Source organism: Embiotoca jacksoni, unplaced genomic scaffold (assembly GCF_022577435.1).
Source record: "Embiotoca jacksoni isolate LCO1_2020_lvr unplaced genomic scaffold, fEmbJac1.0.p SCAF_7, whole genome shotgun sequence".
Classification (NCBI taxonomy): domain Eukaryota; kingdom Metazoa; phylum Chordata; class Actinopteri; family Embiotocidae; genus Embiotoca; species Embiotoca jacksoni.
In genome coordinates, this window is record NW_027185425.1 from 3,863,180 (window position 1) to 3,882,330 (window position 19,151).

Below are 19,151 nucleotides of genomic sequence, written 5' to 3' on the forward strand. Positions count from 1 at the left end.
AGAAAGAAAGAAAGAAAGAAAGAAAGAAAGAAAGAAAGAAAGAAAGAAAGAAAGAAATATGTGCATCTATCTTAATATACAACCCGCAGTATGTGCTGAATATGAAACATATCCTGTGCCTTTTTTTTATAGATGTCTGGGGGGTTGTTGCTTCATCCTTTGCTGCAATATTAATATCTACAAGATCAAAGGTGGACACATTTAGGTTAAAGGCAAAATGAATATCAGCTCTAAGTCATCCAGAAAAAGTCAAGTCAAGTTAACCCAGAACATTTATGTAAAAACAACAATTATTGACCAGACTATGCTTTACGGAGCATTTAAAACAAGCTAATTATCATGCAATGAAATAGATCACGAGAGAAGTATATATATATATATATATATATATATATATGAAATAAAAGCAACCACAAAGGCACGTGCAATGTCCATAAATACGATGGGGAACCAAAAGAGAGAACTAAACTCTTTGATCCTGCAACACAGTGCAAACATGTGTCTGTGAAATCAGTAACCCACTCAGCCTGAGTGCTGTCAGTACACAACTTCCCGGCGTCAATCTCTTTAACAGAGGCTGCTTTGCTCTCTGGCTGATCTCCAATCAACTTCCATAGGTTTACAATTAGATAATTTGCACAGACGGAGGACTCTGGTTATGAATGGGTGCATTCCCCGAAGTCCCGCCTCTTCCGTTCCCATTCACGGACCAATCAGCGGCGTCGGTGCTCCTCGATGGGACGTCACGTCAGCTGCCGTCGTGTCGGGATTGGAATGTTACCGACTAACAATCGGAACAACTGAGCACTCGGTAATTGGACACTAGGATCAAGGAAACCCGTCTTTTTTTGGAAACATTTTCTCCGCTATTTCCCCAGTCGGAGGTTACCGTTTGTTACCTTCGTGTCGACCGGATAACTTCGGCTGCTCCGTGGCTCTCCGCCGATGTGCTTTTTATTTTATATCAGCGCGTTTGAGGGTATGAGGGGAGCTTGTAATAAATAAGAACAGAAATGCAGGGATTCGTCAGGTTACAGTTGTACCACTGAGCTGCCCCTGCGCCAAGACGCGTCCCCCGGTTTTTTTTTTTTTTTTTTTCCCCTTCTCTTCACACGGGACCATGGAGTGATAAAGGAGGGAGAATAGGACGAATTCACCCCGGAGGCATTGGGATACGAGCGCGGTGGCCACACCGACGGGTTTTCACTCTGCCCGGTCAACGTGTTACTGAGTTTAACATCCAAACCGGTGTGTACCTTTACGTCTGGGAGAGCCTCGGGGACCCCTGCCGCTGTTTCTACAGGAAGAAAGAGTTCCCAGGCGGCTGTCGGACAGTTTTCCATTTGAATAGCCCTATACAGGCAGCCTGAATGAGGGTGAGACGAAGTGCAGAGGAAGATAGTCGCAGCATATGATTGTGTCCGGGTCCGGGCAGCACTGATCTTTGTAGGTTCACCGAAGCCCCGCTGTAGGCGTTGTGCGATATGGTGAAACTCTACAGAAGAGGGAGAAAGGGACAATACTTTTAAAAATCGCCCACATGCACTGGATCAATTGCTGGATTTGGGAACCGAATACTCAGAAGGGGGGCTGGGGATCCTTGGAGGCTGCCGGAGGATGGAGCGGTGTAGCCGGGGTTGGTGAGAGCCTAACTTCGGGCCACTTTACATTTCTTATTCCTGAACAACTCGCCCCTGTTCCCAGGACACATGCAGGCCAAAAAACGCTACCTGATCCTGCTCTCCGCCGGCGCGTGTCTAGTGCTTCTCTTTTATCTCGGAGGGGTTCAACTTCCAGCGGCGAGCAGGAGCCGGCATGACCGCAGCAGAAATGGGTACCGGCCCGACCAGCCCTGGCCTCACTTCTCGGACCCTTTACACCCTTTCCTTCCCTGGGATCAGACGGACACGGAAGAGTACAACCTGCACATATCTCCGAGGCAGAAGAGGGACGTCAACACGAGTGTTTACAAAGGCAAGCGGTGTCGCATGGATTCATGCTTCGACTTCTCTCAGTGTCAAAAGAACGGATTCAAAGTTTATGTTTACCCCCAGCAGAAGGGGGAGAAGATCTCAGAGAGTTATCAGAATATTTTATCGACCATCGAGGGGTCCAGGTTTTACACCTCAGACCCTGGACAGGCGTGTCTGTTCGTCCTAAGTCTGGACACTCTGGACCGGGACCAGCTGTCCCCGCAATACGTCCACAACCTGAAAACCAAGGTCCAGAACCTGCCTCTGTGGAACGACGGCAGGAACCACCTCATATTTAATTTGTACTCGGGGACGTGGCCGGACTACACGGAAGACTTGGGTTTTGACATTGGCCAGGCCATGTTGGCCAAAGCCAGTATCAGTACCGAGAACTTCAGGCCCATATTCGACGTGTCCATCCCCCTCTTCTCCAAGGAGCACCCGAGGACCGGTGGAGAGAGGGGCTTCCTCAAGTACAACTCCATTCCGCCTTTTAGAAAATACATGCTGGTGTTCAAGGGGAAGCGCTACCTGACCGGTATCGGCTCGGACACCAGGAATGCCTTATATCACGTCCACAACGCAGAGGATGTGGTGCTGCTCACCACCTGCAAGCACGGCAAAGACTGGCAGAAGCACAAGGACGCACGCTGTGACAAGGACAACGCAGAATATGACAAGTAAGTTTGAGCTGATGAAGCGGTTCATGAAGTTATTCTCTTAATATTGTTCTTAGACTTTTACGCACGAAGCCCGTGCGCAAAGAGCGGTCATCCTCATCCAAACGGCGCACCGGGCGCGCATCAGTCAGAGTTCTCACGCAGTGGCTCACAGTGTGGGTACATTTACTTAAGTGCGTCTGTATATGGGGCCATTCAAATTCTCTTACACTATACCCTTCCGAACTGAAAGGTATTGATCAGTCATGTACATCAGTTCAGTACAAGTTTACTTCCCTTTTTGCCTGTTTAATAAATGTTATCACCCTTTTAAGCTTGAATTTCTAATCTAGATTTACAAACGAAACCAAGAGATTTAACAAATCTAAATAGATTGCTATTAACTGTCGGGGATTGTAAACCTGATGACCCCCAAGCACAGGTAATAATTTTTAAGCCCTTTTATGTCTCACAACATGCCTGGATTCCCCCTCCTCGCAGCTTCTCACGCATGAAGTTAAAAGATCTCTTGCCAGACTGTTTGCTCCCTGGACATCCCCTGCACTGCAGCCTTTTACAAGGATATGCACGGACACGTTTGATTTTCACCCTGCACTTGAAAATGAAGTGAAAGTCGACCATGAGAGTTTTTGCTCTGAAATTGGAATCAGTGTTACAGTGACCTTCTCATGACAAAACGCTACTCCGTGCACTAGAAGGTGAATGCGGTGTAGGGTTTTGCAGGCTGTGGTGTGTAACACATGTGATTGAATTATGAAGCGATTTAGGGCAAATAAATCAGTCATAATGTGTTAATTACTACTTTAATTTCCAGGAGTTAGTGTCATCGTATCCATTCAGCTCCCAGGGACAGTTGATTACCTCTAATTTTGGAGGTTTCAGTTTTGTCAAGGTGGTAATTACCGATTCCCCCTTGGGATCAACAGCTGTACTTGAATGTGCGGTATGTTTTGATATTGAGGGCGCCGTTGTATCAGGTTCAAATAGCTGGATTACGTAGTGAACTTTGCTGTCAGGTTCACTTGTTTGTGAGTGACATCGGCTTCGTATGTGTATCAATCTGTGGGAGGTAGCGAAGTGAAGCCTGGATAAGCTCGGGGCATGTGATAACAGCACTTGTCGTCATTGTTCCGTATATGTGTGTGTGTGTGTGTGTGTGTGTGTGTGTGTGTGTACCTGGGGTCAGGGTTAAAGGAAAGGACAGATGGGCAACATGTGGAACGTTAACACAGATTTCCATCCATTCAATTAATCAATCAGAAAGACGGAGAGAGGAGAGAAAATAGCTGCGGGGAAAGACAAGAGGGAGTTTTTTTTTTTTTTTTTTTTTTTTAAACCAAACACATGTTGGGCTGAGAGGGTGATGTGACTTTCTTTGAACTTGAAATGAACTCAAGAATCTCCAGCTCTTCACAGACTAACTGGAAATGAAAAAGAAAAAAAAAAAAAAAAAAAAAAAAAAGAGAGCTAACAACACTTCACAAGCATGCACTTGTCTATCCATTCATCATCCTTTTTCCCTTCTGCTTCCAACACACACACTCATTCTCTCCCTCTCCATCTCCTCGGATGCCTTTGGCATGGTGTCACCTGGAGAGATATGCCATCCATTATCTGACATTCCAGTCGTCTCTGGACAGCCCACCTCTGCTCTGTTCATGGCTCTGTTTCCCAAAGGATCAGGCCTTGTTTTCCCCAAAAGGTAGCTTTTGTCTCTGGAACATCTCGCTACCACAATCAGATGATTGATCCAGCTGATGGCAGGGTTTCAGGGAATGAGGAACCTTCCCTGCCCACTCTTTCCATCATAGTGTGTGTCACAGTTGAGTTATTTTGATTGATACTGCTTCCTGTTAGTCATTTCATTTCCCGCATCAATGCTGTATTTGATTTTTGTCCCTACTAAAACTCAGTAAATCCACTTTATTTTTTACACTTTTACAGTGTTTAGCATGCACTTTGCTTTTTGTTGGTACATCTCAGTGACTTTACACTTCTTTGTGAACCAGATTTGACTCTTTCCAATCCATTTTGCTCAGATTGGTCGCCTACTTTGGCTTTTTGGCAACAAAGCGTGACCAATACATTGAAAGCATTTGATCCGGTTATGATTTAGCAACCAGTTTACATTTAATCAGACTGATGCCTTCCTTTTAATCTAGTTTAAAGCTCTTTGGGTGCCATCCCATACTTTTGCAAAAGCCCTGAAGTCGTGCTCTCAGGTAAATGGATCTACAGAATAAGCAGCCAGCCCGTTGGTGTTCGCTGGTGCTCCCTTTCCAGAGCCTGCGGGCGGACAGTTGATGCCTGGCGGGGACGCTGTGGTGCAGACTCAGGAATGCAGTCAGAGCAGCTGTTAGTGGTTGAGGAGGGAGCACTGCCAAGGCAGACCCAGAAGCTGCACGGTACATGTATGTACCTGGATGTATGGCTTGATGCATACTTTGGATGCAGACAGGAAGGGATGTTATAAAACGCAGACTAAAGGCTTAGTTTTTTGCAATCAGTGTACAATCCACCCACTGACTGCAAACAAACACACACAGGAGTTGCCATGGTTGGTGCTGTATCCAGGCTCATCTCTGCCTCCTGACCTTTGACCCGGCTGCCTTACAGAGGAATGTTGCTCTACAAAGGAATGCAGCAGGAGGGCAGACTGGAAGCCAGTATATAGGTACCTAAACTGCCTTCGACCCACTCCACCCACACCCACACCCACACACACACACACACACACACACACACACACACACACACACACACACACACACACACACACACACACACACACACAAATGCACCACGCTCCACACATTTATTCAATTGATTTTCTTAGCTACACTAGCTTTCAATTGGAGTCACTCTGGTCCACTTCCATGGCCAAGCGCTGATGAAAGGGCCCATTCACTGCTACATTATCCCCTGAGTTTTCAGGGCTGCTGACAATAATCCTGGGAGAGGACAGTGAAAGGCTATTAGGGACTCTACAATTGAAAAATGTCATGTTGGGTGGAATTTTGTGGTAATGCAATGACTTTTGGTGACTAAACTTCTTTAACCGCAATACTTCTAAATGGAACTTTGATATTTTTCTTGTTTCGTTGTTATTTCAGTTATGCAGAAACAAGCATTGGTTCCTTTTAAATGGGAAGTCCATTTTTGTTCTCTTTTACTTCTTGTTTCAGTTATGAACCATTTCAGTTATGGATTTTTTTTCCTGACTATTATGTCACATCCAGAGGGCTAAAGAGTGGGCTACACTTGTGCTTTTATCTCCATACAATAGCTCGCTTATTTCAAATACAGTAAGTAGGCCAGCACCGAATCAACTATGTAAGCACTGTAAGCATACTCCCTATGGCACTGGCAAGCAGATTATCCTACAGAAGTCAGAGAAGTACAGTCTCATGTAACATCACAAGTCATTTTTTGCTGAGTGCTCCATTAAAGTCTGACTGCACATATTCCTTTTTTGTTTTTTTTGCTCTTTGTTAAGCCTTTCTCTGGCCAACAGCAGCGTCATCATCCCCCCCCATTTAATACTTAACCAGCTTTGTTGACTCATATTGACTTTGTACTTTAGCTACTTCACTGGCAGCTGCCGCTCAAGGTCACCCATGGGACTTGAAAACTGAGAAAGAGAAAGGGAGGGCAGTGAAGTGGAGTAGAGGGAGAGATTTAGAGAATGAGAATGTCAAGAGAAGATGCAGAGGATGAGTCTGAGTTTGTGGAAAGCGTGTGGAAGATGAAGAGGAGGGAGAAGAAGAGAAAGTGGGTGTGAGATGGAGTGATAATAATGCACGGTGCATGTTGGAGTGGGGTAGCAGGAGTTGGGGATGAAAAGAAACAGAGTCCAAAAAATTGCGCATGTAGTGGGATATTTTTCCCATTAGGAGTCAATGGCAGTAACATCAACCAAGCACTGTGGCATTTTCATTTTCACAACTGTGTTATCAGCAGAAATTTCCCAGCACTTGAGAAAATCATCTCGGAAGCGTGATCGGCTGAGAGGGAGAAAAGTGGAGAGCGCCCCCCCCCCCCCCCCCCCCCCCTCTATTCTCTCTGTTTTACCATCCCTCCCTTTTACTTTGGATCTTTTTACTTTTCCCCTCCTCCTCCTTCCACCCGCTCTCTCTTTGAATAACATGGAAACAGTGATGTGATTTGGCTCTGTATGGCTCCCCGCCACATTTCCATTTCCCCTCGTTTTATTTTATGACGAAGCGGTTGTTGACATATTGTTGACTCGACGCCACAGACTGATAGACAGTAGCTGATCCGGGCCAAGTGAAGAAAAACCGACAACACTTCCTCCCCTCCGTATCTCAGTAAAACACTATTATGAGTGGGAATAGCAGCATTCACCTGAATGTCAGCGTGGCGGCGGTGCCTGATAGTGGACTCCTGTCGGAGATTTGGAGTGCAGAGTGAATAGCAAACACAGTCATGTTGCTACCTTGGTGTTTGGCAGGAGAGGGTGTCACACTCCCCAGGTTGCCATTGTTTGTTTTTCTGTAGTCGGATTAATAAATCATGAATATTTCATGATTGCCTGCTCTCTCTCAGATAAAGTACCAAGCTCGCGATGGAGAATGTTAATGATGTGGAGGATAATTAGTTTGAATGCGGTGCAGCTTAATTAGGACTCTTTGATATTTTGGTGTGTGCATGTGTGTAACCGATAGAGTTAAGCCTATAACTACATAAAACCTCTGTTTGTTTCTTTATCTTATCAGGATGTCTATCCATCTCGCATCCGCTCCAACTTTCACTATCTCTAATGAATTTCTCTTCCATTTGGATTGTCTCAGCTGTGTATTTGAGTTGTGAGCAAGTCACTGTGTCACTGTTATTGCTCCTGTCTGGCACTGCATCTGCTTCTTTAATAGCTGGCATTTTCTCAGAATTTGCAGGCTCTAGTGACAAACTTTATTTACAAGTACGCTTACCCTTATCACTATGAAAAAAAAAAAAAAAATTAAATTTTGTGGTCTATTTTTTTTTTTTATTCTTGCTACTAACAACATTTATTTTTAATGTTTTTAGTAATCATTTCATCTCACAAATGTCAAAAATGGCTGTAATGAGTTTAAAGGTTATTTTTTTGTCCAGCCAACAGTCTAAAACCTAAACATATCAATTTTGCAATGATATACAGAGAGAAGAGGCAAATCCGCACATTAGTGAGCAATTTCAAGAAACCAGTAGAACGTTAATCTCTAAAATCTTGAGTTTTCAAGCTTGTCTTACCTGTTATTGACCATGTCTTTGAATATACTTTTAGGACTGTAAGTAAAATATTGAGAAATGAAGATCTGAAGTTTCCAGAGCCTAAGGCGACATATTCAGAAGTTCAATCAGTCGTCCATTTTGAGATGCAGAAATGGGTGGACCAATGGCCTTTTTACTTAAATTTTTTTTAATTAAAATATAGATTTATTGATTATCAAAACTTTTACCTGTTGATTTTCTGTCTTCACACTTGTTCATCAAGTTGATCCCACTTGTTTTCATCTGTGCAGGTTTAGCCTGTGTGCGGTTGCTCATCCATTCATGCCTGTGTGTGGATCTTTTTCACGTCTTTGTCTTCATACGTGTGCGTGTGTGCGTGTGTGTGTGTGCGTGTGCGCGCGGGCGGGATGGCCGGGGTCACCACCTCGCTGTCTGTCCTCTTGCTGAGTGACGAAGGCAAAGCCCCACTCACTGACCCACATTCATTGAGGGATTACCAGCGTAGCCAAGCAGCCCCTGGTCTCAGAGGTGGAGGCGGTGGTGGAAGGGTGGGCATCAAGAGAGGGAAAGAATTGTGTGTGTGGGGGGGGGGGGGTGGACATGAACTCGGCTCTCACACACACACACACACATTGGATCAGACAGTGAAGCCCAAGTGCACCGTCCTGCACCCCCTCCCAGGCCAGCTGCTGGATCGTTTGCTGAGAGAGATTGATCAGCTGAGAGCCCCCCACCCCCCCCCCCCCCCCCAAAAAAAAAAAAATCAATGAAGGTATTAGCACAATCATCATTTCCCCCATTAAAAACTGCTCACATCCAGTCTGGTGAAAGAAAAAAAAAAAAACTGGTCCAAATGCTTGTTGTACTCGTAGTAACAGTAATTGAAAGAGTGAGGAATAAGAAGGCATCAAAAACGCTTTCTCTTCCCAGGACTGTCAGAAAGTGTTTAAGAGGAATGAATTAATAAGACAGTAGTAAAAGTTGTAAACTCTTCTCCCTCTCTCTCTCTCGCGCTCTCTCCCTCTCTCTCTTTTTCTCTCTGTCACTGCTGAAGCGCTCTCATCCTTAACTACTGCTGATACAGTGATGTAAAAAGTTTGCAGGCAGACACGTAAAGAGAGTAGCTGCATCGTTTTTGGAAGGCTCTGACAGCACAGAACAGAGAGGGAACGAGAGCGAGAGGAGGAAGCTGATTGGGTCCTTGTGAACTCAATTAAAGCAGACAGGTGTGTGACTGGCTGAGGCAAGACGTGATGATCATGTGAGACGTGTGATTGCCTCCTCATTAAATTTTATGCTGAGGAGAGATGAAAGGAAGATATGGCGGCTGTCTGCAGGTTTGGAAAGTACAATGAGTTCTGAGTTCTGACATCTGTCTTTTTTTTTTTAATATATATATAAAGACCTAGGTTTGAAAAATAGAATCCCACATCTCGGCATTCTTCATGTAGCATGGGCCCATTTTAACTTTCAATATCCAACATTAACTGACTGCCTAACAGTCAGCATGTTTGCTGAATGGTTCTCACTGTGTTTACAGTTTCTTACAGTGAAAAAAACACTAAATCTTGTAAATGTGTTATATGCTAATTTAAAGTAAAAAATTAATCAGATATCCCCTGGCAGTTGGAGGAGACTAAAAGGGCCATCAATATTGGATTTAAATTATTAATATTGGAGTCCAAATTATAATAGGGCCTTCGCACCACTCGGTGCTCGGGCCCTAATGAATGTTTCAGGTCTGCCTGATCTGTTCATAAGCCAGTGTTTGCTCACTCCTTTGCTTGCATAAACATCATAAGTTTAAATTCCTGTAAACTCCAGACCCATATTGATGGTGTACATAATTTCACACAAGATTAATTTGTTCTGCGCAATGAAACAAATTTAAAATGATTTAGTTTCATGTGGTTGAGCACCTGTTAAAGTTGAATTTTCCCAGTCATTTGAAGAAATGTCAACTTCTGAGCATGTTTTCTGTAGGAAAAAAAAACTGCAAAACTCAATCACTCGGTTTTATGCAGTCAACTAATATCTGAAGTTGTAACAGTTTATGCCCTCGTTCTCTCCTTCCGGTTGCTCATGTGACAGGTCAGTGGACATGGGTTTCACTCTGAGTGAACGGGGCTGTAGTTATAGGGCTGTTGTCTTTTCTCTATTAAACTGTGGGGCGTAGGGTGTGTTGGTGCGTGAGAGGTCTGTGTGTGTGTGTGTGTGTGTATGTGTGTGTGTGTGTGTGTGTGTGTGTGTGTGTGTGTGTGTGTTTCTGCGTTTCTGCGGAGGCGAATGAGGTTGCTGGTGGTCTCATTGCTCCTGGGGATTTGTCTCATCCTGAATGAATATGCAGCACTCGGGCTGTGGAGCACCTGACCACAGTTATCTCATCAGTGAGGGGCAGTGGGCAGAAACCCTGGCCTACATCTGCTGCGGACGCTGACACACTCACACAGGACTCGTATTGAAATGACTGCTTCCTTCCAAATAAAGAGAAGAAAGCTCTGATTAGACCAGAGTCCACGAGCATGGTCGGCAGTTGTCGCAGATCTCGCCTCCTGCGAGCTCCGTGTCTCCCTCAGGGCGTTGCAGCGGCTCCACTGGGGACACGGTGGGGGGCAGGGAGGGCGTGGGGGTGGGGGGGTAGTAGCTAGTTTTATTGCCTGGTAGAATGGCAGCTTTTATGGCCTCGAGAGGCCGTTCAGCAAACACCTACCGACGGCACATCAATGGGACGGCGGATCGTTTGACGTCAACTTGCGCGCTGACCGCCTCCCTTCACTTCTCACCTCCACAAGAGCGAAAACAAACACTTAACCCCTCTGCTGGTATTCATATTCAAATAATAATTGACAAAAGGAGGAAATCTGAGTAAGGGCAAAGAGGAGGAGGGGGTGGAGGGGGGAGTGGAAGAGGGCAATAGCTTAAAAAAGCATTATGTCACTGAAGAATGTGCGCATGGCTCAGTGTTTAAGGGGCCAGGGCTTCAAGGAGAGAAAGAGGGTTTTGTTGGAGCAGATCTGGCTGCCTGGCAGGCTTATGGAAGGGCTCTTTCCCCCGGCTGCTTCATCATGCTTTATGGGTCCATTTGACTTGCACTCTCGGGGTGTAAAAGTTGGGGCTGCCCCAAAAGGGGGGGGGGGGGGTCCCATTGTGCTGAAGTTTGCTCCGTTTCCAGAGGGAACGCTTGTGCCTTGTTGACATCACGGCCTCCCCATATGGTCCCCTTTCACTCTCTCATGTTTCACCCCGCTCCATCAGCCGCCGAGTCTCCCCACTGCTGCAGCCTCTCCTTCTCGTGCATCTCTTTCCTTTTTTTTTTTTTTTTAAAGCCTGAGGTGACAATTTACAACAACGGCTGTTCCCACAGCTCCAGCCATCGACAACCAGGCTCTGGTTTGTCAGATTCTGCGACACCTCATGGATCAGTGATCGGGCCAAAAGTAACAGGGGAGGAAGAGGAGGATGAGAGGAGATGGTTACAAGGGAAGAAGGCATCTGCTCTCACCAAGGAGAGTCTCGGCATGCCCAGAGCGTGGGTGTGTGATTGACCGGAAAGAGCTGGAAAAGAATTGTTTTGGGTTATTACAGTTTTGTTTTTTTTCCCCCAGTTTGCTCTGTGATTTTGTTTGGTGGGTGCTGCTGCGTGGTGTTTATTCATGAGCTTGATGGGGCCTCCTTTTCAGATGAAGTAGACGAGTGCATGCTTGTTTTTAGGAGGCGATGTTGGACAAAGTGCAGCTGCTGGTGGTAACGCTGGATATTTTAAATTAACGCCCACTCTCTGTCTCTGCAATTTCTTTAGGGCCTTTACTTCTCCTTGTTTTTTCCAACTCACAATTTTTTTTTCTTCCTTTTTTATGTAGTCATTCCCTCTCAGCCTAAATCCTGCATACATGTAGAAAGTCTCATGGAAAAAGTTTACCAGCCATGACTTCTCATGAACTTGGCATCCGATACCAAGAGTCATTAGTGCTCCACAGAGATTCGGTGGTTTGATGTATTTTTTCCACAAGTTAGTCTGCAGACAGATACTCTCGTAAGCTCACATTCTGCTACTCTTTCCCCCTAACTTTTTATTTTTATTTTTTATTTTTTTATGTGGCTGCTTTGCCGAGCTGTAGGGCGCTTTCCTTTTTTAGTGACTTAATTTCTACCCGTGGTGTCTACCCAACCGCATCCCTGCCTCAGAAGCAAACCAAAGAAACTTTGAAGGAGCGGGAACTCGAGTGGGTGAAGCCGGCGATCCTGTCGATACTCTGACACGCCAAGGTAAAAGGGAGAAAGCAAAAAGAAGAGAAGATGTGCGGCAGAAGGAGCATCAGAGCGTCCGGCGTTGTTTAGCTTGACGAGGTGTGTTCTCTTCGCGGAGGTGAATTGAAGTGTTTATTTCCCCAGAAAGATGTGACACGATAACACTCTGTTTCGAAAGCGTCTGCCTCTTGTTTTCCTTCGCCGGCGTTCCCCGACTGTCTGAAACGGGAGAGACAGGTGAGCGGAGCGAGGAGAAGGTGCTGCAGCTTATGCAATATGTTGGGGGTGTTGGTGGCAGCAGCGCACATTTCAGAGAAGTGGGCCAGTTACATCTCAGCTGTGAGTGGCAGGATCAGGCAACTTGATTTGAAGAACAATATTAATTATGAGCCTGAGCTGAGACACACTTGACTTACAGTAGACACCCACTGAGCTGCTGGACCCATGTCAGTTTCAGACCTCCCACAGCAAATAGCCTACACATCTACAGAAACGGGACTGTAAAGGAAAGTGACCGAGACAGATGTACTCCACATGCGTGTGGTTCTGTTGCATATTTTATTGCCCACGTGGACATGCTCGCGTGTGCATTTTGTGTGTCTGGTCGTTATAATTTGAGCTTTAGCCTTCTTTTCCTGCTTTAAGAATATTCATATGAACCACCAAGGAAAAAGAAAAGGGGAAAAAAAGCAAAACATGATTTGTGTTTGTTGGAGCAAACACGATTGATTGGAACCCAGAAGTGAGCACAGGTGGACTAATGTTCTGTCTCTGCACCACCTGGATGCCCAAACTTTCAAATGTCATTATAAAATGTGTGTAACTGGCCTCGAAAGTTTAGAGAATAAAATCAATCGGAGAGTTTCGAATGTGTGATTTAAGATGGTTTAAATCATAGGATGTATTTTTCATAAGATGTGTTTTTGGACCACATCAGAAAGCATGTGTTAATAGTTGTTTGGAACAGCCAGATTTGAAGGCGCAGTAAGAAGCCAGTTGCCATGGTGAGAAGAGGGGGTAAGCAATGTGAAATGTACTGGTGTACTGGTAGTTTTGAATTTCAGATCATCAGTTTTGGAGAGTCACAGAAAAATAGTTGACCTTGATGCCCCATCAAGATGTGAGAGAAGCAGGTTTCTAGTGCTAATCAACCAGCTAACAAGTAAATTTAATGTCGTATGGCCCCTTCATGTTATGGACTGAACCTACTGAGTTTCATCAAAGTGTGCAGCTTCTCAGCCGAAATGATCTAAATGATAATATAAACATGATCTCGGAGACCAAAAGGCCTCTTGCCCTCATTAAAAATGGATATGTGTGTATGATTTTCTGCATTTCAAATGCTTCATTTTCCATCTCACAGCTGTGACATTTTCAGCTGTAGAAGATGCCACAGGATTTTCGGCGGCAGTGCCTGCTGTGCAATATGCCCAAAGTGTTTTGAGTATTGTTGCCTCTATATTGAGGTGATAGGTCAAATTCTCCTGAGGTTTCTCAGACACAATGTGTGTGTGTCTGTCTGTGTAAAAGAAAGCTCTTGTATTTGCTGGTGAGCCCAGTCTGGAGTTTGTGGAGTATCTGGTAACTTGGGGAGTATTTGCTCACAGCTACGTAGCTTACTATCTATAAATACACACTTATATTCTGCTGGGATCACTGACTTTTCAGGAGCTTAAGAAGAAGCATGAGCTCGTAATGTCTGAATATACCTGCTTTCTGTTTTACTTGTGTGTGTGTGTGTGTGTGTGTGTGTGTGTGTGTGTGTGTGTTCTCTTTGGCCGAGACGGTGGAGGATTGCTTGTCTGTGCGAGTGTCTGAAAAGTGTTTGCACTGTAGCCCACGAGGGGACAGACAGAAATCCAGACAAGTATGTGTTACATTTACACTGCAGTCTGAGCTGTGTGTATGTGTGTGTTTCAAATTGTGTGCCTGCATATGTATATGTTCGTGGCTGTACATGCTGCTTAGCCTGTGTGTGTGTGTGCGTGCGTGCGTGCGCGTGTGTGTGCGTGTGTGTGTGTTCCCTTTAGCAAAGTAGTGCTGATTCAGTAGTGTCCTCCGATCCCAACTTTTTTTTTTTTTATCCTGCTTTCCGTGGTAAATGTGCTTCTTTTAAAGCCACAAGGCAACCTCAGCGCCCAGCCTCTTCCATCCCTGTACACACACACACACACCCTCCTACATACTCGGCAGCATCTTGTTTGGCCAAAACCCGGTGCTAACTCCAACTGTGACCACTCATGTGGAACCCCCAGAAGCTACAGAACATGAATAATGTATCGGCAAGAGTTTTTATTCATGTCTTTTTTTTTGTGCTCTTTATATTAAATAGCATGTCTGCACATACCCGTTCAGTCACCCAGTGCAACACAGCATCCTCATCCTCCCCCTAGTGCAGGCGGCCTCTGGAATTCACCCACATTCACTAAACTGCATGTTCAACTTCCTGTATTTTTTTTGTTTTGATATGGAGGCATTCCATTTGAATTTCATCCAGGATCAGAGAGTGACCTTAAAGGGCTGTGTTTTAAAAAAAAAAAAAACAATTTTTTTTGTTGGTGCGTGAATTTACGGGATTCGCACGGTCTGAGGAGCAGAGGAGATTCATTATTCAATAAATTGCACGTAAATGTGGAGTAGGAAGTGAGACCAAATGAGCCTCAAAGCCGCCAGCATTCTCTGCATGCAGATAAACTTTTTTTTTCCAGAGGATGACACGGGGGAGGTTTTTGGGAACGGGAACAGACGGACTACATCTCCGAAAAATAGCTACGTTGCTTTGCACGTCTCAGTTGCCTTATCTGTTGGGACGGCCGAGGCAAGTAGATCTAAGAGCTCTGTCATTACTCAGTTTGCTTCAGCGTCATCATCGCTGCCAGATCTTCTGTGCATATTCAACTTGAAATCTCCTTAAATAAACCAAGAAGTCCGGCTGCAGAAAAATCTTTCATTCCATTTTCATTATGTCTATGATATGAAGTCGATCTTTAACGCTTACACATCTTGTATTTCTGCATATTTGGATCTGTCCTTTTTCCTTTGTTGATATTGGGGATGAAGATGTGTCGTACTGCATCTGCTCTTGTTTCTCACTAACCATGTGTCCCGGGTTTACATGCACAGGCCGTCATGTTGCATTTTTGTGTACAGATTCAGATACTCTTGAGAGCTCGAAGCTGCTGTAAGCACCTGTGATCAGACTCCGTGCTCTGGGCCTGCAGCCGTCAGCGACTCTACAGGACAGCTGCACAATACAAAAAAAAAAGGCAGCAATCATCTTTATTACATGTTGGAGGTTTGAGGCTTGCCCGCACTGTAAAAAGCTTCTACACCTTCTCATTTGACCTCTTCACCAGTGTGTGACTGTATCTTTTTTTTTTCCCTTCTTTCTTTGACTCCCAGTCTGAAACGACGCTCGCTCACAGGGTTTCTTTTTTAGTTGGATTTTCATTTCATTTTCAGCTTTCTCACCTGCACTCCGGTATATTGCTTCAGCAGAGGTGGGAGAATATTGATTTGACTCAGATTTTAATATTGCAGTGTTTAAATCTTTTAATCTTCCTGGCAAAAAATTCCAGTTTTTCCAGTTCCCTAAGCTATGTGATGTTAGCAACACCCTCACATAGTGAAGGCCTACCACTGCCTGAGGAGCAGCAGCTTTATGCTCGAGCTTACTGCAGCAATCAAACTGTAACATTCAGAGAGTTTACATGCACATTAGTATCCTGGTCATGACTGAATTTTTGGAGTATCCTGGTTATATTGTCCACATATCTGGGTTTTTTTGAGAAGCCTGGATACTGTTGCCTGTAAACACCTGATCCAGCTTTTCTAGATTCTCTGCTGGTAAAGTACACAGTGGCTGAAATGGGAGAAATCAAGGCACAACTAGATGATCAGAAACCCAAACACTGGTGTGATATGAAAAAAAAACAGGTTTCTCATGTTCCATGTAAACAATCCTGAATATGATCCAAATGAGGATAAGACAGAAAACTGGGACACCAATGTGCAAGTAAACACATTCAATGAGGGACAAAATGACTACTGCAATTTTATACATGTGAAATTTTCAAGATTCAAGTGTGTCCAGCTACTTTAAGTGAATGAATATGGTAGAAAACCTGTGTCAGATGTTACCTGTACGTTAATGAAGCACGGCCTTATCACTCGAGACAGTAAGAGTCTCTCATCCTGTGCTGTCAATACACGTATAACACCTACCATATGTCTGATTGTCATTTCATTACAGGTTCATGGAGTTCTAGCAGAGTTTTTCTGAACTTCACTTAGCTAATCAGATAGCAAAGGTAGGATTATCATCCGCTAGTCCTGTTATCTGCTAATCACTTCAAAGCTGTCCACATCACCTGTCCTCTTTGGTACCAGTGCATTATAAACTTCCCATGGTGTTAACTCAGAGTGCACTCTATAAACTCGGCACGACTTTTATTGCTCTGCATATTTTATATGCTGCACTTTCCTATAGGCTGACCTTTTTGTGGATATAGTCTGTTTCGCTTCTGATTTGTGTTGTGTTGTGTTGCATGGCTGGAACTCCTCAGTAAAGACTTTTCACTTGTAAAGAGTCATCATGTTATACAGGACTTCTGAGCATCGAAGTAAAATTTTTCAATTTATAGATTCGCAGTTTTAAGGAGACTTGTTTGCTCGAGGCTGCGTTTCAGAAGAACCGAAAGTGAATATTTACAAGATTTCCCACCTTGAGTCAAAGTACACTAGTTTCCCCAATAAACAAAATGTACTTACTCTCTTCAGTGAGCTGAGAACACACACCTCAGGGCAATATCTGATATACCAGTGGTGTGTAGAAGAGCTGTACATGTGACAGATAATTGACTCGGGAGGTTGTAAATGTTTTAATTTAGAAGCTGCAAGCAGTCAGGAGATAATTTTTCACAGGTTTTGAATACTTTTCGCCTCTCAAACTGACTGCATTTTCACGTTTCCTTCTCTGAGCCGGATCACACCTTGAAGTGTGTCCTGCACTTCAGGTCAGACTCGTGTAGTCACCGCAACTTCTAGTTAATGATTGTCGGATAGCATTACCCAACGTAACCTTATCAAGGCCGTATGTGTCAGGCTGTCAGTCCTTATCAGTGTGTTACTACATGCATGGATGCACATGTGCATAGGCGCAAAATAAACATGGACGGAGAGAGTAGAAATCTGGTCTGCAGATGAATCAACCTGCACAGCCGGACGCTGAAATACAAGCGGCCACCCGCAACCGTGTGAAAGTGTGTTATGTTTGCAGCTACTCGCCTCTAATTCATGCTTATTTACTGTCTTGATGATGTGCAGGCTCCACTGAGTACAGTCAGGATCTATGAGCCTGCATGAAAACTCACCTGTCTAATCACGGCGTTCGGTGTGTTTGCTCACTGAGCCGTGTGGAAGTGAACCATCTATCTGTGTGTTTAGAGTAGAGATCAAATCAAACCACTGTTGGTGAGAAGCACTTCTCATACCATCAGCGAGCTCCTTGCTTTTTATGCCCGTGTTTTCTTTTTCAAGAAAGTTTTATCAAGGCAAACAAACTACTGCCAGAGAGTAAAATAGGAGCAGAACACATTATGTTAATGGCTGAGTTGATAGCCAGCGGGAACACGTCCATCATTTATGAATCAATATGGCAGTAAGTAAGCGCATATATCAGCGGTCACTCGGAGCATAAAAGGGCAGTGTTCTGTGTTAATGCCAGCCCTGCTGTCCATCTGTGCGTGGACATCAGGTCACTGAGCCAGAGACATGTGAACATCAACTCAATGAGAAATCAAGATATTTTTTCCATTTTAGAGCTCAAACCGTGGGTTGATTGGTTGATGGACAGAATATTAAACGGCAGTCTTTTGGACAATCAGTGAAATAAACAAACATAAACATGGTTTCAGCTTTACAATGTTTAGTCTTTTCTTTGTCTTCATTAAAAACTTAATTCCTTTGGATTTAGAACTGTTGGTCATACAAAAACGTACATTTGAAGACAGAAAAAAGAATTGCTAGGTGAATCGATAAGGCAAAAATATGTTTGTTTGCAGCCCTACTTTCTGGAGCTGTTTAATTTCACCATGGGTGATTTTAAAGGAACAAACTCTTTTTAAATATCTGATGTCACCCTGTAATGATGCCCATCTTTACTATGATGTGACTGCGGTTTAGACCAACCATAAAGATGTATAAAAGCTATAATTATATGATAATCCAGCCATTTTTATACACTGCTTATTTAAATGTCTAACTTATTCCTCATACTAAGAGATTCACTGGTTTGTGGAAGTGGTAAGCATTTTTTCAACTTAAAAAGCTCACGTATTTTTCTCCTACATTACTACGAGCTGCTTTGTTTAATTGCCATGAAACAAATGTGATATGTAATAATCAATTATTTATCTGCTGTGCTGAATCAGACTAATCCTGATGCATTTCATCTTGTTGTCAGTGTAGATTCCTGATGACAGGTTGAACAATCACCACTTTCATCAAATACATACACAGCTCTGGCTGTGTACTGTGGCTCCATTGCTTGTTTTCCCCAAAGCTTAATAAAGCTAAAAGCATATTTCATGAAAAAGTTATTGGCAACAGAGGTGCAAAGTGGGATGGCTCCATTATAAAATGCTGAGTGGCAGTAGAAAGTTCAAATCTCCCACGGTGCTCTATATAGTGCATCAGTGATTTTCCCACCAGACTTTGTAGAGGCACATTGAATTTGTTGTTTCATTTTAGGCATTAAAACGATCAAATTTAAAAACAATTTAGCTGTTAAGGAGCACCTGAATGCCAGTGTTTCATCAGCTTTTATCCGCACTTCACTTCATTGTATCTTATAACCAGAGCCACAAATATTCCATCTAAAAATAGCAGCCAGCTTCAAAAACCCATATTATTTGAATTCCTTTTTTTTTGTTTTTTTGTGAGAAGTCCACAAGATATGTGACACAGGAAGCCGTATGTCTTTTCCAGCCACTGTGAAATGTGTGCGTTCAAGTTGCTC

General features: G+C 44.0%; 1 protein-coding gene across 1 annotated transcript in view; it reads left to right on the forward strand.

Moving 5' to 3' along the window:
- The first annotated feature begins 777 nt into the window (after positions 1-777).
- Positions 778-19,151, forward strand: part of ext1b (exostosin glycosyltransferase 1b) — a 123,353-nt gene continuing 104,979 nt past the window's right edge. The window contains exon 1 of the mRNA XM_069176285.1: positions 778-2,653. Coding sequence (XP_069032386.1) covers positions 1,710-2,653 — 944 coding nt within the window. The 5' untranslated portion in view covers positions 778-1,709. The remainder of the gene's footprint in view (positions 2,654-19,151) is intronic.